General features: G+C 39.7%; 1 protein-coding gene across 1 annotated transcript in view; it reads right to left on the minus strand.

The window, feature by feature from the left end:
- The window catches only part of PTPRR (protein tyrosine phosphatase receptor type R), a 125,321-nt gene that overhangs the window by 15,306 nt on the left and 82,771 nt on the right, over positions 1-27,244 (minus strand). The window contains exons 6-9 of the mRNA XM_041465597.1: positions 15,553-15,739; positions 10,062-10,146; positions 4,186-4,265; positions 1,994-2,131 (exon numbers count right to left, since the gene is read on the minus strand). Coding sequence (XP_041321531.1) covers positions 1,994-2,131; positions 4,186-4,265; positions 10,062-10,146; positions 15,553-15,739 — 490 coding nt within the window. The remainder of the gene's footprint in view (positions 1-1,993; positions 2,132-4,185; positions 4,266-10,061; positions 10,147-15,552; positions 15,740-27,244) is intronic.

The following is a 27,244-nucleotide window of genomic DNA, read 5'->3' on the forward strand; positions in this document are numbered from 1 at the left end:
CCTTCATTATATATTACTTCATACATTAGAGTACATCATAGCTCAAATGAAGGCTGACTGGTGTTACACGAACTGAGGAATATGGCCTATACACAAGAGTCAGGTATGGAGGCTTATTTGTTTAGGGGTGAATGTGGATGAGTGGATAAATATGCTTGCAGATATGAAGGTACTTGTATGTCTGTATACTGCAGATGTACCTCCCTGAAAATGATGGAAATAAAGCAGACCCCAGAAAGGAAAAAATACCAAGTGTTACTATGCCAAATAAGATGTGCTTTTGCCTTCTCTACAGAGGACAAATATTTTTAGCAGTGAAGATAATATGCTGAGCATGGCCAATAAGAGTTTGCTTTCTTTTCAATGGCAAGCAAGGTATCAGGAGGAACCTGCTGACAGTGGGAAGGTTTCTAAGGTTTCTAGACAGGACAGGTTGCACAAACACAGCTTCTCTATGTAGCCTGGGAACGACTTGAGATTCCTCACCCTTTCTATGTGGAGGAAATTACCACTGCCAGGCACAACAATGCCTATAAACACCAGTGCCTAGAGCCTGCGTAGCTCAGGTAAACACAGAGCTTCCTGACATGATGAAAACCGCTGGATATTTCTTTCAAGTCATTCTTCTTACACAGTGTCAGATGTGAGTGTTTAAACAGTCAGCATTTCCTCAGTGAAATACTTACTCTTTTGGTCTATTAGCCTGGTTGATTGCTATGCTTTCATGATTAATCCTAAATGTGGGACTCTGAACATGTCTTTGAACAGTCTAGTGCAAAATGGCACCTGGCTTGGGAATAGGTCTTGGGACATTTTACAGGACCAACCTACTTTTCATATACAGTTTCTTAAAATCCCCTGGATTTTAAGTTCATGTTAGAAGTCTAAACTCACGCTGAGAAAGAGGGAAGCAACAATCAAGGGCAGAAGAAAGAAGAGTATATCTGCTGAGTGCACATTTAAATGGAGCAGTGAGTTTGAGCCCTGCGAATGCACTCAGCCTCTTGGTCCTTGATCACTCAGACTAGAAACTTTGCCCGAATAAACTCTGTTGCTCTACCACCATGAGTTTGAATAGCAGGGGTGTGAGTGTAGCAGGGGAAATACAGCCCTGGTGCTTAGGTGGCTGTGTGCTGAGACATGACTGAGGCACCTACCTGGAGTTGAGAATCGTTACTAAGTCTGGACTCAAGAAAAAAGTCCATCTCATTTATTTCTGACTCTCTCTTGTCCACAAGCCCTGTAAACCACTTCTTTAACATTCAGTCTTCCAGAACAGGTTTTGTATTGGCCTTCTGCATGGGAGAGTGGTTTGTGTTCCTAATTTTTGGTAGTCAGAAATATGGGCACTAGCACTTTCAAGGAAAGCCTGACAAAAATTTACATGATTACTAAATAAAGATATTGAAAATATAGTTTTGATGCAAAGGTCGTGGAATGCATAACAGGCAGTTTGCTGGCCATTAGCCACTAAAATATAATTGTCAAGTCCAATTGATACCAAGGTAAAGAGTATTATTTCCATTCTGTCTAAGTTCCTCTGTGGTGTTGGCATCTGGGAGCCCAAACTGTATTTCTGCGATGGTCCAGATTTCTAACAATGGGAATGGATTAAATCCCTGACATTATAGCAAAGTGCAAACTTCAGCCATGTCAGGAAACTGCTAATCATAACATTAACCATCTAGTCTTTATATATCAGAAAGTAAAAAGAAGTACAGAGGTGACCAACAGATAAATGAGGTGTTTCTCAAAAAGTTAGGAACCCCACAGCAGAGATCTAGAAAATGGAATTCTTTTTTGAAATACATAATGACTTACAATGGCTATGCTATTACACTTGATGTATTTGGCTACCCCTCATTATTTTTCACATATCTTATAAACAGACTATTTAAGACAGTTATCTGCTAGCTTCCTTCTGTATCTTCTAAAGTCCCTTCTATAGTATGCAACCATAGGAATAATTTCTCATTTTTGTTAGTTGTCATACCTCATTTTTTTCTTTCAGCTTTGTGATCATAACAATGACAGGGCTGTCTTCTTGCCAAACCATCTGCCAGAAATCATTCACGGTATTAATCATGGGTCCCTGAGTTGCAATGAAAGCCTTCTCTTTACCTCCATATCCCTAGTTTAGAAACAGACACAAAAGCATTTACTTTAAATTCATGTGGTCAATCAATACTGCAGGTGAATAAAAGAGCAGAAAGGGCAGAAAAATAAATCAGAAATTAAAAAAAATTAACTGAAAGAAGATACAACTAAAAGTAGAGCAGATCAGAAATTTTTCAGTAGAACAGTTTTTTCTCTGGAAACCAATTTGATGAACTTAAATGGTCCTGAGAATACAACACTTCCTCTCAAATTTCCCTGCTTACTTGGCTTCTTTTAGCTAACTCCATTCTTCAAGTTATTGGGACTTTCCCCATCCACTGGCACTTTAATCTATAATTTAAATTGCAGCAGTGTTTTCAAGCTAGTTTATAGTCAATAAGCCACAGGAAGAACTATAAAAAAGAAGAACTATAAAACTCATAACTACAAAGACTGCTATACATATTTTCTAAGGAAGAAGTGCCTTTATGAGACTTTATAGGAAGGACAACATATATAGGGAGTATAGGGAGTTCCAAGACAGACATGAACATTCAGGAGGTCAGAGAAAGGTCAGGCAAACAGTGGGGAAGCAGAAGAGAGGGAAAGACAAGACAATATGGGAAAATCAAGACAGACCTTATTATTTTTTGTGTGAAAAGGAGAAACTGTGATTTTGTGCAGTGACAGGATGCCCAACAGCAATGCAGGAGAGAGCCTGGCAATGTCTGAAGGGAATGAGTGAATGGAAAACAGCATGAGGTGGTGTGAGAGCCTCTAGCCTTGGGTCTTCCTTTTGGGAGCCTTTCTCCACAACAGCTGTTACTCATTGCATGAACCAGTTGGATAATCCTGAGCTGGCACAAACTGTCCTCCAGCCACTCACCAATCTGCCTGAACATACTTTTTCCAAACCAGGTCTGTCAGGATCCCAGCAAGCCCAATGATTTTGGATGTGAAATTTCATTTCATTGCTGGGTTGCATTTTTTTCCACAGCTGCTGACAGTTCAGCAAGAACTGGTGTTAGTAGCAAGTGGAATCACCATATGTGAGAGTGAAGGGTGGTGGCACAGGGAAAAGGGGGACCTCAGAGGACTCAACATACGGCCTGGTTTTTGGATATGATGTCATTGCTGTCCAAATAGAGCCACTCTGCTTAGTTACATGATGATGTCTTCATAAGAAATGCTGAAAGTACAGGATGCAAAGTGAGGCAGGGTAAGAGGCATGGTGCTGTGTACCCACATATTATGTACTGTTAATCAAAGAAGCAACATCACTGTAGAACTCTGTGAGCAAACTTTCATTGCACTATTACCTTTATTCCAGCTGAGGGTCTGGATAATAACTCTAAAGAAAACATTTAATTTTGCAGGTAGAGGACTACACTCCTAAAATATGATTGAATTAGTTTCTTTGTAGTCTATTTAGCATATACTCTGTCATGAGTTCAAGAAAGCTCTGTGTGCAGGTGTGTGTGTCTGTGTGTGTGATCAAGGACTGTAGCATACCTGACACTTGGAAATACTGCTTTCCAACAGGGCTCATGCTTGGTTATGTCATTGTGTCATGTGACCAGTATAGGGAGTAAAATGTGAATGGCTGTGTTGTGGGCACATGTGAATATTTAACATGTCTGTTTATGTTGCTTTTCACAAACTCATCACAGCATTTATTTAATTACTTAACTGTTGATTTCAGTACTATCAACTGATATCTTTAAAGTACTGGTGCCTGTCACTCTTAAAAGGCCTAACCCTCTTTTTTCTTTCCTATAAGGCAGTAGGTCAATATGAAACAGTAAATACCAAAGTAAACAGATAGTAATGCATGTGTTTCTTAATGTTTCTTGTAAACTATTTGATAAATTTTTTTATTACAACCATTTCTGTACCTTTATGACCATATGGTCGTTGTTAGAAATGGCTTATGAAACTATTTCTATCACACATATGTAGACAAAAAGATTTGGAATTATCAATGAAGATGGGTAACAATAAAATGAGTGGCATCTTGGCAAAGCCAGCTATTCACACGACAAATAAAATATTTTCTCGAAAGTACATGAAGAGTGTACATTTACTTACCCTAATGTAGTTAGCATTTATGTAGGTACTCAAGGAGTCAGATGGATTTTTTGGTTTCAAATACACTCTGCTTAGAGGATCTAAGAGCACAAGGAAGATGGAAATTAATAAGAAAATCCATAGTTAGAAGATTTCTAAAGAGAATCAAAGACTTTCTGAAGGGAAAAAAACCTTCTGTTATTTGGGGTTGTCAAGCAGTAAAGAATTCTTCCCTCTGCAGAGGATCACTGTGTGTAACTAAGGCACCTCTGCTGGGCTGTGCAGAACCATCTCAGTGAGCTGTGGGCACTGAAGCAACACTGTCAGACCCAGGCAATGCTCAGCGAGGTCGGGTCTGCCCGTGCTGCCTGCGAGCTGACCTGCCTGGACTGTCTCTGAACCTGTGTCCTGTCATTGCACAGTGGCTCATAATTACACCAAGCCCTTTGAACTTGACTGTGGTACTTTGGCCTGAAGCTGTAGTGTTCAGTGGAATAGCTGGACAGCACTGGACAGTTGGACTTAAATTAAGAAAATATTCCTCTGCCTGGGATGAAATAAAAGGTATGTGGTTTATACCAATTTAAGTTGACTGTAAGGGGCCAGACTAGGTAATCCATATTCTTCCCTTCAGTCCCATGTCCTCATCTGACACAGCTTGTGACCATTCATGTGTACTGGACTGGAGACACAATGCCAAAATACAGGAATAATTTCCATCACACTCTTCTTTTCCTCAGTCTTGGATGCTCTAGAATGGAGTGGGGGCCAGTTCTATTGAGTAAAGAGCTGGAGGTTATTAAATCCCTCCTGGAAAGGAAGGTTTTGCTTCTTCATTGGTGATGATGTGACCAGCCCCCTGCCCAGCCCCATGCAATACCATTTTGGAATTAAAGCAGCACATTCTCAAGTATGCAACATAACAGAAAGGGGGAAGCAGGTGGGGAGCAGGATGCCGATATTGTGGCTTTCTAGGGACACACTTCGACTTTCTTCACACTTTTTCTGACAAAAATATTCTGCTACTACAAAATGATATAGAAATATTTCTATGCTGAAAAAAATCTTTTCTTCTGGCAATTTGCTTAAATACTTAGTTATAATCAGCAGGGTTTTTTGACACTGTATAGACACATTGGTTTGGAAATAGTCTCTGGATAACTCCTTTGCTGTGTGCAATCTAGGCAATGCATTTAAAGATATATATGTTGGCACTGAGCTGTAAAGAGATAAAAAACACTGTTTAGTGTGTGGCCCTGCTGTTTACACAAAAAATATAGAACTGATATATATACATATGCTGCAGCAAAACCTAGTATTTTCAGAGTTGCTTCTGGATTTCTTTTGTGACTTTTCAGCCTGTTCCTAAGAACATGATAAAGCCTTTGCAAACCAAAGGAAGAGGAGGGATGATCCCAAACATACTTTATGTCCTTGTCCCACTGGAAGTCACAGGAGCGCCTTGGACAGGAGCGGAGCCTTTGTAGAACCCAGGATGATGTTTTGAAAGTATGTTTCTTAAAATATGCAAATGACTGCATGCCTTTAAAGTCTGCACATGGAAGTCTTATCTTCTGTGGTTAATAGCACTACATGAATCCTAATTAGCTTGTGTTAAAATATCTTTGTACTACTTTCCTAACTTTTTTCACTTAGAGCTTTTTTTTTTCCCTTAACAATATGAGGACAGGAAACCTCTCATTTCTTTTCAGCACAGAGTGGTTATTAGCCATTTCCACAAATGCCTCAGGCTACGTGGCCTTGAAAAAACACCCGCTTCCTCTAGCTCACACAATGCCTCTGATTCTGGTGTTGCTTGACCCCTACCTTAAAAAACCTCTTCCAAGCAGACCCAACATCCAGTTTAATTACCATGTCTTGAGATAAATCCTTCTGTTACTAGGGAGAAGCTAAATCAGCTTCACAATTTCTGAGACCTCCTTCCAACTCCAATCAATGAAACAAACACTGCTTCCGAACAGGAATCTTTTATAAATTAACAGTTATAAATGATCAGTTATGAAATAGGCAAGTGCTGTAAACTGAGCTCTGAGAAGAGGAAACCCTGAGCAATGCTAAAGATCCAGACCCACTAGGCAATCATCAGACACAAATGGAAGTCATTAGCTTCCTCCTGAATGACAAATACCTTGGACATAATAATCGTATCCTTAAGGATGGCAAAATCTTGGAGTCTGAAGCTACTGCAGAAAGACAGATGTTGACTGCAAGACTGAATTCATCAATGTCTGTAAAGCATCTGAAAATGCACTGGTGCTGCTAAACACTTAAAATTATTAATAAAATATGTCTTGTATAGTTTTAACTGGGGCAAAATTACTGCTGTTTTTTCCCATGTATTTAGGAAGTCTGGAATAGTTCTCTCAATAGAATAGAAGGTGCTTCTTCTAACTCTACCTTTAACAAGTTAATGTTGTCCTGAATTTATAACGTTGGAGGAATAGGAGGGTGTTAAAGGGACTGTAAATTGCCTCCATGAGAGTGCCTGGTGCAGGGAACAAGCAGGGTTATATGGCAGCAGTGCTGGACAACCTCCCACCATGCCAGGGATACTGGAGGATCATTCACTCCGTGAACTGCATTGGTGCTTTCATTAGGGAGCAGAACTGGAGCAAATATGACTGTTTGTAGTCAGGACTGGGGAGTGAAAAGGAGCTCAAAAATTTCAGCATCAAGAGAATAATTTTCCAGCATCTGTTTATGTGCTTTCATAATAAAGCGCTTTGATCATATGAGTTAACATTCCCATTGTCTTTAGTGGAATGTCAGAGCCAGTGTTAGCACTAGTACTTCAAGCAACAGATTGTGGACTTCTAGGTCTGACCCCCTAAGTAGTTTCTATCTTCATGTTAGTGTGAATCTGGTGTTCTGCCCAGGTTGTTTTCATGCAAACTTTTGACTTAAGGTTAATCTGCAGAGAGGGATAGGGTATGGTAAACTAATGGATGTGTTGCACATACAAAGATACCACAGAATAGTGTTAAACCACTTGCTCCTTTGTAAGCAAAAGTCCATGCATACTCTGAAATACCACAGGAATTCTGCTTCTGATTTGAGATGAAGAAGTGAGAAAGGAAGTAGGAAAGATATAGGGCTGAAGAAGTAGTGGAAGATATAGGAGAGGATAGTAGGAAGCTGAGGTCCTGCTGCAGGGACAAGTAGTAGGGGCTGCAGGAGATGTGCAGGCAAAGGTGAAGATGTGGAGTAAGAGGATGAGGAATGAGCAGCAGGGCTGCTATTCTGCCACAGGAATGTGGCTGTGGTGAGAGACTGGGAAATCTGTGTGCAGGATTGGAAACCTGCTCAAAGGTGTGAGAAATACTGTAGACGGGTGGCAGAGGGGATGCAGCTAAAGATACAGAGCAGCGTTTAACAGGAGCTATGGGTGGGGCCACAGTCAGGAGGAAGGATGGAGAAACACTGATCTCAGGGAACTGCTTAGCCACTTGACTCTGATCCCACATTGCCCTGTCAGTAGTTGAATTAGAATACTATTGTAACACAATTAACGTTAGAGAACTTAAAGTGGCAGGCTGGTGTTTGCATAAGAGTGTTGGCTATACTGCAACTGAAACATCTGTCATAGAAATGTAACATCTCCTGTACTTTGTAGTTTTCCATATAGAATAATTTTCAATAGGCATTAGCTGTATTTCTCATGAGTGTGTCAGGCTGGGTGTATCTGCTAACATAAACCTGCCCTCATGCACCCTGTCATGGAATTATCTCTTAGAAAATGAGAATACCCACTACAGCATAGAGGGTGGAGCTGGCAGGACTGGGCATTTTTAGGACGTCACTTGTCATCACAGGTGCCCCGATTCAGGAGACGCACCCAGTGCTGGGAATGGAAAAGCTGATGCGGGTGTACAGAGCAGCAGGTTGATATCATTTGAGCAGGAAACCAGGAAAGCTGTTCTATTTAATCACTCAAATAATTTCCAAACCCTCTCAGACTGGGTGTGGGGTGCACGAATATTTATTATGAGCATGTGCCTCAGTCCTCAAAATATCTTCTTTGAGAAAACCTGGTGCTAACACACAACAAACCTTCTGATTTCTGTCCAAGATGGTTACAAAGTGCCTGTCAGTAGTAGCTGTGGTGCACACCAGCAGTGTGCTTGGATTGAAAATGTGCCGTGGAGATAGTGGCACATCCTGGCTAACTGGAGGTGAGGACACACAGGCAAGCAGGTTCTCAAAGCTCATCAGCATCGAGCACGGCCCAGCTGTTGTGTCCCAATTCAAAACACATGCTACAGTGAAATTGGACTCATCACATTTGCAAGGCGTTGCTGGAGGTGAACCTGATGGTGGCTGGGGCAGCCTGGACATGAGATGCTATGGGAAGGGAGAAGTCCTTCCAAAAATCTGCCAGTCAGGCAGAGAGGGGCTGGTGATATCTTGTCTCTGCTGCAGCTGATGGCAAAAGTCCTGCTGCCATCAAAGGGGTCAGGATTTCACCCTCTGCGTACATCCTGTTGACACTGGGCCAGACTCTAAGGGATGCTGAATTGTCTGATTGTTGGTATCTAACTTGCATACAGTTACCTTCTGTCTTTAATTGTCTTTAATATTTCTTGACTGAACTCGGATGCACACAGCTATTGGTTGCAGTAGATAAACTAACCTTGAATACAGTGAAAATTTTACTGGAGACTGAAGAGAAGCAAGGACTCCACACAAGCTTCTTTCCCAGCTGCATATCACATTCCTGAGATTAATCTAGAGGCTGAAGGTCATCAGTTTTCATTAGTTTGACTGCAAGGCCTTGGTGTGATATGAACAAATTATAATGTTTTCAGGTTTGATGAGAGAAACCTCATAACTGAAGATGTGTGAATTTGAATGACTAACATATAACATAGGCCTGCAAGGATATTCTAGAAATGTTTAGAAAGCCAATTTCTAATTGATAGGATATGCTGTCATTTAAAAAGTATTCTTCATTCCAAACCTAAGCAAGGGATTTACATTTTTCTGTGGGAATGTTCTGTAACATTTTGAATCACTGAAGTTTTTCACTTTGGTGATGCCAAAAATTATAAAAACTCAACTATTCACATCTATATTTAATGTAATGTTAAAACTTCTGCAACCTATTTTGAAGCAGAACACAAACCAACATGTTTAATGAAAGAGAAACGGAATATCTCATTATCCAACAACAAATGTTATGAAAATAGCTGCATTTCAGAGAAACATGTATTTTGAAGGAAAACTATTCCACTGAAAAGTTTTCAATCATCTCCAATTATAACAAAGCAATTGTATAAGAAAATATATACAATGAAAATACAGAACCAGTGTAGCAAGGCAGTAACAAGTTAAGAGCAATGAAGAGGCAGCACTGCATCAGGAATGTAAACAGATTTCCACAAAGAGAGTTTAGTGCATGGAGAAGAAAAAAAGCAATCACCAGAGGACCTTTAAAGATGGAAGCCCACTACAAGACAAGATAGGTTGCGTTTGCTTTTTGTAGTTTGGGCTTTTTCAGTCCCAAGTATCTTGACCCAACCAGAGAGAATTCAGTGACTGCAAGATGGGCTATGATGAGGAGCTGCTGCAAAGCATGGCAGACCTCACTGTCCCATCTGCCTGAGCTGCCTTTCAGAAAAAATCACATATGCCAGGCTTGCCCTTCAGCCCGTGCCTGGGATACTGCCAACCTGTGTAGCTACTAAGGCATCCAGTGAGAGTTCTGCATTTGCCAGTCCTACAGCACTGGGCTTCTGTTATCTTTCTACATGGATTATAAATACAAGTATGAATGGATACACATTAATCAAATATAAAGACAATTAGATTTTCACAGCAATACATTCTCAAAGCAGGACTAAATATCATAGTAGGAAACCATGGGCTAGCTCACTTACTTGGCAAAATTGTTTTATAGCGGTTTTTAGTTCCATGACTCGGGATGTCAATTTCTTTGGGATCCACAAAATTCATTGGTATTTCCTATAAAAAATAAATTAAATCAGACTGATGTTTCCAAAGGAGCCATGCAGGAAATTATCACCAGAAGGCCATCTGCTGTTACACAACTGTCTCTTAACATCAAAGTCATTAAGAAAAAAAATGGTTCCCACCTCAAGCCTGTCAACACCCTTCCTTTAATAAACACAGGGAGTTGCATATTGAAGGGTGACTTCTGAGGAACACTTATGATGAATTATTTAAAAAAAAAAAGTTTTTATGGGATTAGGACTAATGTTAAAATGCACTATAGTTCCAGAAAAGTGGAATTCAAAAGTACAGTACTGTGGCAAAAAGGAGGAATATTTTACATAATTGGGGCAGGAACTTTAAAAATAATTAAATATTAATATATGGCAAGTCTTAAAAAAATGTTGTGGTAAGCCCTTATCAATGAAATTCAAAGACCTCACTTGCCTTTTATTTAAAATACTAGAATGAAGTGCCTTAGTCTTTTGCATTCAGACTCAAATGTAATAAAATCTGAAGCTATTTCTTTTGCTTTTAATTTTCAGCTTTTAGTGACTGATTTACATTGCAGATGTGCAGGTAACTAATGTGACAGTTTCCTTTAAGTTTCAAATATACACAAATTATAAACTCATAAACTTAAAATTACTGTTTTTCAAACTGTTTGTCGGCACAAAAAGTAAAAATCCACAAAATTTACATTAAACAAAATGTTTAACTTGGTTTAAGGGAGAGTAAGAACAATTTTGATTTTGAGGTCCTAAAACAATGTTTCTAGAGTTGAATAAAACCAACCCTTTAAAATGGCAGGATGAAACACGCAGGAGTTGGTTTTTTTCCATGATTGTGGGGGATGCTTTACCAACTAAAATAATCTGGCAAAATCACATCAAACCTTCTTCAGTTCACTCAAATATTCATATTTATGCTGATATTTTTTTCTGGCCACCATTATTTAAATTGTCTTAGAGTAAGCTGGAATTCTATCTTCAGTAAATTAATACTTCTACTTAGAAGAACAGTCATAACTAGAGACTTGGAAACATCATGCTAGCCTGGGACATTTAGCCTAAGAGACTATTATGTAATTGCCTCTTAGAGACACATAGGAACCTGAGGAGGATCTGTTGGCTTGCATCACTGGAAAATTTACTTAAGGATTTTCCTCCAAAATGAGTTGGTTTCTACTCTAGAGGTGCAGGCTTAGCCAGTACTTTGGTACAGCAGAGATGCATGGTCCCTGTCCTTCAGACACAAGCTCTGGTCCTGCCCAGCATGGCTGGCCTCTGCAGGGATTTTTTTTAAAGGAGCAGGGATGAGGCCTCTAACAGCTTGTCAAGCAGGCACCCAACAGCAGACTTTTACATGGGTTCACCAAGCAGGGGAAGATATCCTCTCACTTTACTGCTTGAAGAGATGACAAATTTAAGTAAAATTTAGATGGTTCATATTGAAATGCTGTGATTCACCTTCACTTCCCAACTTGGCTTCTGAACATCTTACTATGTGAGGTTGGACCTGTGTTGATTTTTATTTTTCTACCTTCTCTGCATTATGCCCATGCATTTCATGGACCTTCTTTATTCTTCCATTCTCCCTCACTCAGTTTCTTCCTTGATCTCTTCTCGGTCTTCGGCTGCCTCCTCAAAAGAATGACTTGCTGAGTCAGGCCAGCCAAAGTGTTGCTGCTAAGATGCACCTTCCTTGCAGGTACTTCACCCAGTCCTTTTTCAGATTGTGTACTGCCATCCATATGATGGCTGTCCTAAGTTCAGGATCTTCTCACTTCTAAGACTTCATTCTTGCATAAACCTCATGCCCACTGCCTCAGGTCAAACCGTCTCACCTCTGTCCTGTGTCTAATGCTGCTTCCTCATCCACAAAACTACAAAATGAGCTCCCATACCCTCCTCATATTCCCCTCTGACTTCTACTGCTTCCCAATGGTGACCTCTGTCTGAGACTTACCCTTGGCCCCTTGGGCTCCAAATTGTTCCAACTGGCTGACCTAGAGCTTCCCTAGCTCAGTTCTGGCTTAGTACAAACACCACCAGCACATGGCCTCTGAAAGGTTTCTGTGCTAAACTATGCACCAAATGAGAGAGAGCAAGACACTAAGCTTGTGCTTAATGGGATCTCTCTCTGTCATCGACAGAGACTGGAAAACGATGCGTGAGGAAGAGTCCTCTGCCTGCCCAAGAGACGGTGGTCGGTGAGGGTCTTCCAGATGTGTGGCTGTCTCCCTTACTACAGCTGCTGAAATTTTTTAATAGTTTATTATTTGGTGAGTACTGACAGATGCAAAAATGCCACCAAGTTGAAAACAGAAACACATTTCTTTGGGCCAACTGGGACCATTAATAACATTAATCACTTACATCCTGTAAACACTTTCTAATCAGTGGTCTCCTCCCAGTAGTAAGTACTTGTGAGTCCAAGGGCACAGACAGAAATCTGACAATACACCGTGGATCACAGCCACAGACAAGTCACTTATTCTGAAACTGGCTGTGAGAAAAAAGAGATTATTCCAGAAAAAAAAAAGATCAGGATAATATGGCGATAACATTCCTGCTAACAGGGGAGCAAATAAGCCCAGCAGACTGCAAAGAGCAGGAACATGTGCAAACCAGTATATAAACTCTGTAGCTGTATAGGCAATATATATAGATAATTATTTTATTAAACATATATATGTAATGAAATAATTGCAAATAATGCATAAACTGCACACATTCCTGTGCTCAGTCACTTGCATGCAATTATAGATGCGTATGCATATTGGTCGTGGGCTGGTTTCCCTCTCTGAGTGATACCTTCTAATAGCAGCTATTCTGGCTCACATTAAGTTTTAAATGCTCTCATGCATTTGAAGAGGTATGATTTGGGTCTCCAAAAATTCTCTTTCACAAGAAAATGTGGCAAAATTTAGGAAAATTCCGGCAGGCAGTCATTACACTCATCCCTCCTATTTTTGAGGACTTAATGCTTTAGATTTAATGGTCAGGGACTTTCCCATGCAGGACTGTATTTTTTGACATTTGGGTGTTTTGGGAATTAAATTTATCTTCTGTTACCATCTTCTATCTTTTGAAGAGTAGCAACTCATGCTACTAAAGAAAACATATGTGCTGGGTAAATTATGTTTCTTCCTCCTTGCAAAACAGGTACATTCTCCCAACCAAATATACCCTTTAATTAAGTAATGCCCCTTTAATTGTTAATGAAAAATAATTGAAGAACTAAAAACAACCTGAAACTGCTCATGTTTTAATTTTCCACCGAAAACTTTAAACATTTCTCCACTTTTTTTCCATTTGGAAGTTTTTCATGAGAGCTAATGGTTGTAGGTTCCAGAAGACTGCCTTACTGTATTTCTTTAGCTAGTTAAAATGCGCTGTGTGAGCAGAATGGCTGAGGGTTATATACTGCGTTCTTTGCATGCCTCAAGTTCCTACTTGAGCTATTATCTGGAGCTAGGAACACAGCAAACAGATACTGTTCAACAGCTTCATCTTAAAACACATTTTTTAAAATGCTTTAAAAACAGCATAGATGAGTCATGACCTTTTCAATAAAATTCTGTGGAAACACTGAATGGCCAAAGCCATGTTGTGCCCCCTTGAGGGACAAATAAAATGTGACTCTGTCTCCCCAAAGCTGTGCACAACTGCTGTGTGATACAATTTGGGTAAACAGGATTCTGTGAGGTGCCAATTTGTCTGTACCAACTGTCTCCTAACATGGGGGGCTTAGGCATGATGAAGTTATTTCTTCTGACTTTCCTGCCTAAGTAGCAGAATGGCAGAGAACCTATGGCATAACTGGTGATAAAAGTATGTTGGATGATTGTAATTTTTCTGTCTACACTGTCTGTCCATGTTTTGGTAGAAGAACTGAGGGATTTACTTTTATTAAGCAAATGACTTTTAATAAAAACCTTGGTTTTTAAAGGTAATTGAAAGGGCTGCTCCATAGGTTGCAATTATCCACAATGAAAAGCTATTTTTAGAGTAAGATGGCACTCATCATCTATTGATTTGCATGCACAAATTGGAAACAAAGTGAAACCTAAGGAGTCACGTGCTCTAGCATGTTTAATTCTTCCCAGTTTCTCTGATTTAGACATCAGATTTCTAGACATACAGTTCTCTGGATCAATTCTGGAGCCTTTCTGAAAAACTGCTCCCTTTGGCCCTCTGATTCCTCAGCTGCTGAAGCACAACTGCTACAATACACCTCTCCAGTTAATACATCAGTAAGTGCATATATGGACTCCTTTAGGATTCCTGGGTGACTATGAGCTTACTTTTATTAATTTTATTGACTTTTTATGAAATCGCTTCCACTAATGCTTCAATATCAGACAGAACTTCTAGTGATCTGCTTGAACCTATCCCTGCCACAGATGTAGGAAATTTCCTAAGTTCTTCTGGAGTCAATGCAGAAGCAAATAATGGAGTCACTCCTCACCTACTGGTTCAACTTTAGCAAATCACATTTATACCATTTTGATCATCAATTGATCTTTGTATTCTTTATTAATTTCATGCTTTTGATCTATTTAAATATGAAGTTATGATTTTTTTTTAAATGCAAAACCTTTTTTGCCCTGGCTTACTCAGCTTTCACATTCAGGAGGTTTCAGTTTATGCTCTTTTCTACTTCCCTTGTAAAAATTGTCTCCTTTTTTTCTGACAGCATCTTTCATCTGAGTGTTTTACAATACCAGACTTTTTCAGGTCTTCTTAAAGTAATGTGTTGTAATGTGTTTCTCCTGACTGAGGTTTTTCTGCTCTGACTTTTTTCCACCTGGCTACTTTGTTCATTTTAGATTCTTACCCTTTTTACTAATAAATACACTTGTAAAACACTTCAGGGTTTTTTTGTCTTGAGTGTATTAGGCTGCTGTATAGCATGCTTGTTAAAGGTATATTGGACCTTGGGAAAAAAGTCCCTTTTGGACAGGCACTGTGGATGTGTGTCCCTATCTGCTCCAAAAAATAATTTACGGTGACTAAAAATTTAGTGCTCAAATTGCAAACATAGATGGTGTTTACATGGGAATAAACAAAATCTCCAACTATGACTGTGTTTTCATCACAGTCTTTATGACCTCTTTGAAACTGTCACAGTGTTACAGTTCTGACTGTTTGCACTGTAGCTGTATTATAATGCTTAGGCTGTCTATGATGGGACTTCAGGTCAAGAGAAATCTGTATCATCCATGGATATAACTGACTGACTTCTCTGTCCTTAGTGCACAAACATAAAACACCACCTTGAAACTACCTAATCTGCCCTTTGGAAATGATTTGAACCTTGACATTAAAGTGTTGCCTGATGATTTTTTCTCCACAGTTTCTGTTGTGCCACTTATGTCAAAAATCCTCATTTCAAGCGTGTTGTTAAACTCACCATGAATTCTGTCTGAAGTAAATGAGAACATGCCACTGCGTCTCGAAGCTGCTGCCGTGTCAGGACGCGGCCAGCTGACTGCAGGTATTCCATGGCTACTTTTTCTCGTGGGGTTGGCACGGTGACGAAAGGTTCAACACTTCCCAAGCTGCTCATATCCAAAGTCAGTGAGACGTTGGATCCTCGTCTGCATTAGAAAATAATTCAATTGGTTATGCAAGATCTGTGTTACTGAAAATCCCATAGTCATGGAGCTGATCCTGAGTTATTTATGCACCCTGACTTTCTCTATAGTCACTGATGGATTTGGGCATGCAAAGACTGCAAGACTAGTTTCACTGGTACCACTGAGCAGACAGAAAACCAAGGACATCCTACTTCTTCAATCTAACAACCAATGCTGCAAAAATGTGTGCTGGGGGGCAACTATTTGAATTATTCTTAGAAGCAGAAACAGCTCCCTATATGCTACTTTATTGTTATGAATGTCAAATGCAAAAGTGGTATCTTGGTAAGGAAGAAGTATTTCACAGAAAAAAGTACAGAGGATATATTTCTAACTGATACACAAAACAGTGTGAAATAAATTTACAGTTATGTCAGGTGCATATTTAAGAATTTACTGAAATTAAATATACATAATGGAGCAGGAAAATTTTATAAAAACAGAAGAAATAAGTGAAAGGCAGTATAAACATTGGGCCTACCAAGACAGTAGACAATGTCTCATGCTAGGTAGAAGGGAAGGGAGAGGCAATAAACCACAATAAATTATCTTTGTCTGAGGAGTCATACACAGGAATGGTCATAGACTTAAAAGGGGCTACTTGGAAATGCCAAACATCTCTTCCAGGACTAGAAATTTCATAACATTTCCATTTCTACAGGAAAATAAAGTTGGATTCAGTAACAACTTTGAGCCATGAAAATTCACATAGACCACACTTGTATGGGGCTTGGTATGAGCCCTATTCTTTTTGGGGCTTTCTTAAAACAATACTTACGACAACTGGCTTTTTTTTTGTATTTTCAACCAATCAATCAAATATTATCTACTCAACCCTTAACTTTAGGTATATTGACTGCAAAAAATCCATGGTCTGCCAACTGTGATGACTAAACGCAAATTTATAGGCATTTATCAAAGCTTTTGTGTTTACTAAGCAGCAATCAATCCATATCAGACTGACAGATTCAGCTGGCTGAGCTGGACTACAGATGCCCAGCTCAGTTAGCATTTACCAAGCAGCTATGCACATATAGAGATATGAGAACACCAGTTTGATTCCTAACTTTGCACAGTATTGGTTTTCCATTAAGGTGTGCTTACAAGGAAGTTCTTTGATCTCTTTGTTACTTTATCATGCTCGGATATGCACAAAATAGCATAAGATTGTCTCAAGTTTCTCCTAATAGTCATCCTGCCAGATCAGTATATAACTCTACGCCTTGCCCATTTGTAAAATCCCATACGCCAATGATTAACTATTTACTGGATAATCTATTATCCAATAATTCCAATTTTTCTTCTGAAACTCTGCTTGGTTGTGTGCATTTCTCATCTGCAGGAGAACTGCTAGGAGAGTGTGACTACACACCTCTCTGAACACTGGATGTTAAGATACAACAGTCCCTTTTACAGCAATACCACATATTATTATAATACAGACATCATCTGATAGTATCTGTGAGGCAAATGCTACTAATGTTGGGGGAATGCTTTCCTCTGTAGAATCACGGAACCATTAAGGTTGTAAAAGACCTCCAAGACTGGTGAGTCCAACCTTTGACTGAGCACCACCATGCCAACTAAACTACAGCATTAAGTGCCAATTGTTTTTTGAACACTTACAGGGATGGTGACTCCACCATGTCCCTGGAAAGCCCATTCCAATTCTTTACAACCCTTCCAGTGAAACAATTCTCCCTAACTTCCACCCTGACTCTCCCCTGGTGCAGCTTGAAGCCATTTCCCCTTCTGTATTCCTGATGGCTTGGGAGAAGAGGTTAACCCCCTCTCAGGTCATAGTAGAGAGCAATAAGGTCTCCTCTGAGTCTCCTTTTCTCCAGGCTGTAGATCCCCAGCCCCCTCATCAGCCCTTCAAAGGACTTGTGCTCCTTCCTCAGCTCCATTGCCCTTCTCTGTACATGCTCCAGTACCTCAATGTCCTTCTTGTAATGAGGGGCCCAGAACAGGACACAGGACCCAAGGTGTGGCATCACCAGTGCTGAGTGAAGGGAGACTGTCACTGCCCTGATCCTGCTCCCACATTGTTCCTGACATAGACCAGCATGCCATGATCCAGCATGTACCCAGCTTCTTGGCCAGCTGGGCACATGCTGGATCATGTTCAGCTCATGTTAGCCAGCACCTCCACATCCTTTTCCACTGGGCAGATTCCTAGCCACTTTGCCCCAGCCTGTGGAGCTGCATGGGGTTTTTGTGACCCAAGGGCAGGACCTGGCATTTTACCTCATTGAACTTCATATATGTCAGCAGATGCTTCAGTAATTTTTTTTCTAATTAAGTGATTTGTATCATGTCAGTCTACATGAAGAGAAATTACTCCAGTCACTCCCCTTTCACTTAGCAAAGCACAAAGCAATAATGTCCAGGAGACAAGACCACCTGGTGGAATAGGCGAATCTCACATTGTGACATTCTGTTCACAGCCTATTTCAGCTTAGGTGATGGGTGGGTGGCAGCAAGAGCTTTGCTGCCCAGGCCTGCAGATGGTAACAGTGAGTCAGCAGTGGGTGTCTGGCTGCCTCTAGGGGTAGATGGGGACAATTTCTGTTGGCACAGGGAAGTGGGTGGGGTATGATTCTGCTAATTGTGCTAGAAGGTAAGCAGAAGTGAAGTAGCATCCTGAGCAAAAAATTATGGGTAAGTGGTACATGCACAGACTACCAGTAGTGCTCTGTGCCTCATGGCACAGCCTGCATGGTACTGGGGTCCCAGTCAGCAGTACCAGCACCCACACACCCAAATCCAGAGCTGTGATGGTCTGGGAACTGGGCACACCATGGCGGCTGCTCTCAGCTGGACCTGCAGGAGGGTGCTGGCTCATATGCCTATCCCATTTCCCTGGGGACTGTGCCAGACTGTGGGAGAAAATCAGTTCCCAGCTCCACACCACTTCTCAAGGACAACATCCTGTTAGATCTCTCTGTCACAAAACCCCTCTGCACAAGAACCTCTTCTGACCATGACTAGCAATTTATTCCATGGAAAAAGGCAGTCCCTAAAACAGGTGGCTCTGAGTGCATATATTGCAAATCCAGTCTTTTGAAAACCATCCAGAAATCCACAGAAGAGCTGTGCAATGAATTCCTCCAAATCTGTTTAGGCTACCTTTGCTTGAGAAATGGGTAGCCATTTAGATTCAGACATACTTTTGGGAGAGCCTAATGGGATTTCCTAACATAGAGGAAAAGTATTCCCATTGTCCAGTAACAAAGTACAGTGAAAATGTTAATATTTTCTTTGGCTTTTACATTGTTATAACTGACAGTCTTGGCAACAGGGCGATTTCCTTCTTAACAACAACAAAAAATATACCTGATCTAATTATAACTGTGAGTTTACAGCTTTTACCATTTATGGGGATTATTGATGAACACTTGAGGTCTTGAGGATCTTACTTACTCTGGAAAGAAGAACCAGTTCTTAGGTGCATATTTAATGCATTAAAAGGTACACATTGACTAAAAACTGAATATAAAAGTAATCTTCTTAGAAGTTCATAAGAGGACAAACAATAGATCGCAGAGGTAATGCTTCCACAAATATGGGTATCTCAAAAAACCTTTTTGAAGAATTATTCTTCAATTAATAAAATTCTTTAAATAATGTTTACATTCATTAGAAATGCTATAACCAATATTAGCATTGATCACACAGACTTCTTTATTGCATTCTTTGTGCTGAGGAACAGGACTGAGAACAGAACATTTTGCATTGTCTTGAAAGATGAGGGAGGGCCTGAACCATCATGTGTTTGTACGTTCTATAGAAGATGCTTATAGTCTCAGCTCCTCTAGACTCTTTGGATTCTCAATGTTCCTCTAATAGTTAAATTCCTCACTCTCTGTTAAAGAGCAGAAAGCAAGACTTCTCTTCTGTTTTACTACCTGGATGGAAAGAGAATACCTATTGAGCTCACCTTTTTCCACCTTACTAGGAGGGACTGCACAAGACCAGCAACAAGGAGGTATCACCTAAAACAAAGCCCATTTTTTATGTTCCCCATGTGAATAGTCTGGGCCAAAGAAGAGATTTTGTTATGAGACACCTACCCCAGCATCCTCTCAAGGTTGTGTCTTGATGGGGAAGAGTACCATGTGAGGAATGTGAGGAATTGTAAACATTTGTGAAAACATTATATTAAAATTGTCAGGAGATTAATTCTTCTGAAGTTCCACCAGCTGGGACAGCCACCTCATCACTGGGTACGTGAATAAATGCAATCAGGAAACCACTTGTGTCTGTGTATTGTCTGGAATCCCAGAGGGGAGTCATACTACATACTCACAGATCTCTTTTCAGTTGGGTAATAGGAACAAGTTCACTGATGAGAATTCACCAGAGTATTTTAAATAATGCATTTATAGAGGCAGATTTTATTACAAGGCATGATTAAACAAAAATTTTAAAAAGCAATGTTTGTTTGAAAATTCTTGAAAGGAAGCTCCACCTGTCCACTTTGGAGGGCCACCAGGTTAATAAAGCCCTATTAAACATTAGTGAGGTCATTGCCAGGACTTTCCTGACCCTAAAATTAAGCTATAGATTTGATTACGAAAATCCAATTGCCCTACATGTTTTCCCAGTTGTGTCTTTGAGCTGAATGATTTCTTTAAATACACATGTTTATTCAGCACGCGTGAAAAATGCAACACCCAGATTCCTGAGCCTCGGCCTCTCATTGTGTCTCTAGCGTTTTGGAAGCAGCGGCGATGGCTGCTGCCCTGTAGGAGTCATGGCCCTCTGACCCCAGCAGTGCGGACAGGGAGGTGCTTCCTGCTGTGCCACCACCCAGCCGAGCTGCTGTGCAGCCCAGGAGGAGCTGGATCAGGCGTGTGGGTGAAGAAAGCCATCAATTAGCATGAGGAGCACAGCTGGATGCAGCTGCTGGGGAGGGAGTTTGCTTTGGGTCCTCAGATCCTGCCTGTACCAGGGAACGTTCCACAGGGCTACTCTCCCTGGGTTTTACTGAAGGGAAAAACACCACAATTCCCCCATGCCTTTTGTTTCTCTGGTGCTCACAGATTAGGCTTAGACACGGATGCTGAGTCTCTCACCTTGCGGGTGATCATCAGCAAATGCACTGCGTGCAGGTGGGGTTTGCTCTGCTGGAATTGCGCTGGGAAAGCACAACTAGGTACAGCCTTTCCAGCACTTACTGCTGCCAGACTCCAACTGCATATCTAGTTTTATGTTTCAGTAGAGCAATTAAAAGGAAAAAAAAGTATATTTGGAAAAAAAGAACAATGGAAAAAATACAGTTCTTGGCTTTCTTTCTGCTTTTAGCAAAAGAGCTAAGAGAAAACATGGTCATGTAGATGAACTAATGTGATATGTAAAATGCCAGTGAAGTGTGAAAAATACAGTAGATTAGAAAAGGATTGTTATTAATCCTCTATACCAATAGAAAATAAATAAATAAAAATAGGAAACTCTGACTTCATCAAGAAAAATTAGCATTAAAAAAAGGGAAAGTAGAAAACCAGAAGTACAAAGAGGTTAAAATAATTTTTTCAAATGACTGAAGATATTGCTGTTTTCTTCCTGCCTTGGGCAAATAGTAATATGGATCATCTAATAAACAACTGAGAAACTTCTTCACAAATGAAGATTTATAATATCTATTATAGGCAGTCCTGAGAAGGTTAAGAGATGACTCTCATTTGAAGCAATAATTTGGTAAGTTTTAAAGTAACATTCACAGTACTGTTAAATAGTTGCTTCTAATGCATAAGGACAATTTTTATATTTTTCCAAATTCCATATATATGATTCTTGCTCTGCACTTGCTAGCCTGAAATATATATCCACCAAGTGCTGCTGATATTACTGGATATCTGGGAAAGTAGGGCTGAATGAGAGTATGGTTACATTAATGGGTGTGATAATCTCTTGATTTTCTTCTGAGCACCAGCATACTACCTCAAACAAATCTTCTAAGAATACAATAAAACTCTGTTACTGACCATCCCAATTTGAAATATGAAGATTCATTTTTCTTACATCTACATTCTTTCCTTGAAATGTAGAGTTCATAAGTTTCAATTTTCTGCTGTGCTGCAACACATATTAAAGAATATTCTAATACAAAACCTCATGAGTTCTGATAATGTACAATACCCATTAATGTAATTATCCTCCTATTTACTCTTCCTTTCCACAAAAGTTAATATCATTATTTATTAGTTTGACAAAATAATGAATTAAAAATACTTAGGTAAGTATGTGAATGTCTTCCTAACACCTAAATATTTGCACATAGTATTTATTGCCTATACTTTACTTTTAATTTTTACACTCCCAGGTGCCCTATGAAGCACCGATATGCAGATGCTTGGCAGACCCTCAATGAAAACTCACCTTCCCAAATGTTCTCTACTTTACCTGCTAACAATTCTGGGTTTTACTTGAACAAGAGCTGTGGCTTTTAGGAACCACTCTGACCTGAGGTTGTCGACATTTTCAACAAACCAAACCTGTATCACACTCCAGACTGAAGTACTCAAAAATCAGAAGTTGAGATCAACCAACTAACAAGGCCAAACATGAATTTACTTTGCATTATGACCAATCTAAATTGATAGAAACTGATACCTTGAAGGATCTATTCTGCTCAGCTCATGTCTGGTTATTTTACAGCTACTTTATTATGCATAAAAACAAAAAGTTCAGAACCTTAGATCCACCTTCAGCACTTGGGTGTGCAGTAGGTCAAAACTTGACCTTACCCACTCTCCTGCTATCTCCTGACATACCAGTGCTACTTAAACCACCAGAAATTACCTATTGACTTCTTACCATACATGGGAATAGTAAATTTCTCTTTTTGTATGGGTTTCTGGCCTCATTTCCAAAACCTTATTCCTCTCACAGATAAACATTCCTCTGGCTCTGATTTTTCCTCTCCAGAGAGGAGAACCTGGACAGGTAGGTATTAGCCCAATTTTCCACAAACATGCTTAACAATTAAATGGTTAATATCACTGATATTTATATTATTTCTACTCTGGCTTGCAGATATCTGTACCTGAGAGAAATCCTGTAGCCATTGGTGTGAGCAGCCCCATCTCACCAAACCAAGTACCTAATTTACAGAGACTACTTGGATATATCACTGAAGTTAATACCCATCACCTGAAAGCCAGATATGAAATATATTTAAGCTCAGGACTCTAAGACAGGCAATAATATGAAGTATGCATCTTCTTGAGAAGACTGTCTGCTATTCTGTTAATGTTTGCTCTGTCACACCTCACAGTATTCCAGTGTTGTATTTTTATTTTTCTCTATTTGTCACACTTAACACTGATGTTTTCTGATTCTGAGGTAGGGGTCTGGAAATGATGACAATAAGTTGTGTTCCTACTAGAAGAAGAAGAAGAAGGATATATGGCTGCTGTGAAGCAAGACTTCCAATCCTCTGTGGCCTCCCAGCTATAAGAAATCTCCTGGCAGCATATTCCATCTCTCTCTGAGTCCACAGAAACAGATTTGGAGCCTCAGCTCTGAATTTAAATAGTTTTTTTGAGATCTGGAGGCATTTCATATTCTCTACAGAGGGTCTGATCTTGTTCCCACAGCCATGAGCGAGAGGAGACCAATATACCTAGCACTAAATTGCAAACAATTCTCAGGATCTACTCACAGCTCAGCAGGTCAAAATGAACTGAGGAAACGGTTTTGACAAGTACTTCTGGATTAAGTTTTAAGCAATCAGTATCTGGTTAGGACAGGAATGGCTCAATATCCTGTAGAGGAAAACAGCTGACATGAGTGTAGTTTCAACTTTCCCTCTTTTAATCAGGCTTTCTAATGTTCTGCCAATTCACTCCTGTTCTGCCCTCGATAAGGCAATGCTGCTCAGCCACGGGAACTGACTGTTCAAAAATGCAAAGCTTAAACAGCCTCCCATCTTTTCCTGTAGATTATTTCTACAGTCAAATTGCATTTTGTCACGCAAACTTACATCTTCAATAAAATTTGAATGGCAACATAAAGCTCTGTTTCTGCTTCATAGTCACATATATGTGTATGCAGCATGAGTGAAAATTGAGTTAAATGTTCAGAAGCAAAAAATAAATGAAGATGCAAATTTTTTGTGCTTATTTGAGCTGTTTATTCCAGGAGCTGAACAAATGTTTACCAATTAATGGTTAATTTTCTTTACATGGTAGAGCTTTAATTGAATGCAGTCTTGTTTATTACTATTCTTATCTGCTTTCATTGCAGCATTGCTCTATGTCATATGGGAGGCCTCATTGCACAAACTTACTGGATGACCTGTTCTCTCTCTGATTAATGCACATGCTCATTTAAACCAAGCTAAAATGAATATAAGCAAAAGGAGTTAAAAGAATAGGAAAAAGGAAAAGAGAATGGGGAGTAATAATAATTGACTGCTAGAGCTGCACATATTAAATAAATGCACAACTTAAGCAGCTCAGATAATGCATTTATTTAGGGTAAGCCAGCAAGGACTGTTAAAAAAAAAAAAAAAAAAAAAAAAAAAACCACATATTTTGTCTGCTGTATATTTTGCTTAAAATTAAGAAAAGAAGCAATATGCAAAATATTTTTGTCATACTTGTATAAGTTTTCCCTTTATGCTTCCAATTCATAAGTACCTCTGTGAGACCTTGGAGAAGCTGTAGCTATGTACCACCATTGCCAATTTAGATCTCTTATCCAGGTGCAAAGCCAGATTACTTTTCCCAGAACATGCAAGGCTCACTTCTTCCTGAGCACTACATTATGCCTAGAGGGTGCTTGTCTGCATTACACAGAGAACAGCCTATCTAGGAAAACTGATCTAATAAGTGAGGATGGAGAGGTACAACACTAGAGCAATAGCTTCAAGGAAGTGTTTTTTTAAGACTACTTAACTGACATTTTTTGCTATTCAGTTGGTCTATAATTAAATAAATGAAAAATGGATCTTATAGATCCATTTGAAAATCCAAAAGTGGATTTTTAATCTTTTAGATGAAAAAAAAAGTTAGTTTGTTTTTTTCCATAGGCGGAGCCTCAGGTAAGTCAATTTAGCTTAATGTATTCCATAATACTTAATCTCTTGAGCACAAATTCTACTTCCATCCTACAACTGCTGCTCATTTAAGGAATATAATTTACAACCCTTACATTCAAAGAAGCAAATATATAATCTATTTGCACACTGATGTCCTTTAATACTCTTTTGAGACTTTAACCAAAACCAGCTGACCTGGAAAAAGACATGGGCGGGAATATTCATAATGTAAATGGGCAGTATCTTCAGACAGTATCAGTAAGAGAAAATGATTTTTTTATTGTGACTTGAAGGCTAATCAGTACAATGAGTTCTTTCCTGGTGAGTTTGCCATTTGGGAAAGACAGGAAGGAACATCTGGGAAAAGAGGCGTTTACTACACCCTGTCAACCTTAAGATAATAAAAAACCACATTCCTTGTTTATTTGACTTGGTCCTCATTATCTTTAAACTACTGCAAGTGTCACACGGAAGATTTCTAAGCAGACAAATGAATCGTTAGTGCACTTTGAAGAAATTACTGAACAGCAGCAGTTTCTGAGGAATGCAAAACCTCCAGACCCACAATGTTGCTCAACAGAGCTGCGCCACCTATGGACATTTCCAAAGGGAGCTGGCAGCCTTAGGTGCTCGGTCACACAGCGGACAAAGCACCTGAGGCTGCCTGTACAGAGCCCAAATCCTTGTAACACACCCACTTTGGAACACAGCTCCATTTCCAGGGTGACTAATGAGCCCAAGCTGTACAATGCTTTGATGGGATTTAATCTCGTAGGGACAGGACCCATGTATGTGCTCTTAGATCTGCCCTTTCTTTAGCTGCTTCTAAAGTCTCCAGACCTGACACTTAAGCTTTATATATAGACCTTTCTCTTTCCAGCTTTTTTTTTCCTTGATCCACTGTTATAGTCTGGCTTTCCAACCTTGCTTTCTATGGGAAGGCTTGCTCAAACAAGTATATTAATGTGAAAAGCACCTGCCTTCACTTTGAAAAAAAAGTTAGGAAATCCACTTAGGCTTGCAATTTGAAACAGAGAAATGTTTAAATGCTTTTAAGACAGCTGCAAATGTCTGCATGCCAAGGTGTATTCATCTGGCACTTCAGAGGTTAGGTAGACCTCTAAAAGAGATATTGCCAAGCTGTGCAGTCCTATTTAGGGCTGAAAAGCTGATGAGGGACTGACAGGTAAGTGATCTGGAGCTCTTTTCTGCAAAGCTCAGCAGATCCCTTGAAGTCCATGGCCTTGGACTACCTGCCTTCATCAGAGACATTCCTATAGGGGGCTGCACAGGCTGGACTCTAGGACAGGGAAATGCATCTGTACCTGTGCCCAGAGATGAAGGCCAGAGCGAAGGCTTTCTGATCTACTCTTTCTCATACACACCATCAATGAGTTTGAACAGACTAAAAGTTTCAGAATGAAATAATAACAATTGCTTCAGATTCACAGTCCTCTGTGAAAGACTTAGCAAAGGATTAATGGCATTTAGAAACTTAAACAGCTTGATTTAAATTTACTTCTATGAATTTGAATAAAGGAGGGAAAAAGTGAGCATCCTGACAGATCCTGACAGAAGTACTCTGTATTACTCTAAATGCATATTGCATTATAAAATAAAGAGAAAGGAGAGAAGTCATATCTGAAAGACAAACTGAAATCACTCCCAACCTGACCTCCACTCCATCTATCTCAGCACAAACTCTTCCAGCACACAGGGAAGGAACATCGTATGGCTAATGCTGTAATACAGGTTAGGCTAACATACATCCAAGTAATATAGAAATATGAACATAGATTTGGTGTACTCTATAAAGCCAAAGGTTGACCAGTATCCTCTTTTCAATAGAAAGAGGAGGTTTAGGGAAAGAACACAAGAACAAAGCAAGCAGGAATTATGGATTACTTAATTAATACTGTTACTTATTTTCAGTATGTTCTCCATCTTCTGGCAATCTGTACTTTAGGAATGTTCTGAACCAAAGAGTTCTTTCCCATCTTTGTGCCTGGTGTTTCCCTTCTGCAGTTTTTCCCTCAGACAGAGTTCTTAGCCCACCTTATGACCTCTGCACTGACCCCGGATGACGAGCTCCGTAGCTGGGAGCCAGGCAATAGTGAGCGCTATACATGGGGACTAGAGGGTTATTTCAACCATCTACATTTGTGAAAATCCTGTGATGAAGGAGAAAACATTTATTTTATTATAATCTTATCAGTAAATTGCAAATGCACTCTCTGAAGCTACAGGATTAACTTGAGGATTAATTACAATAACAGCTTTCTGCTTTTCACAATGCTGCCTTCTTTTGCAAACCTATTCAGTATTGTGCTCTGTGGGCCAAACTCTCTTCCCTGAAACGTTTATAAATCCACTGAGACCAAACAAGGTAAACAGAGTCTGGAGTGAAAGAAGCCCATGCA

This window comes from Pyrgilauda ruficollis, unplaced genomic scaffold, assembly GCF_017590135.1.
Source record: "Pyrgilauda ruficollis isolate IOZ18807 unplaced genomic scaffold, ASM1759013v1 scaffold19, whole genome shotgun sequence".
NCBI lineage: Eukaryota > Metazoa > Chordata > Aves > Passeriformes > Passeridae > Pyrgilauda > Pyrgilauda ruficollis.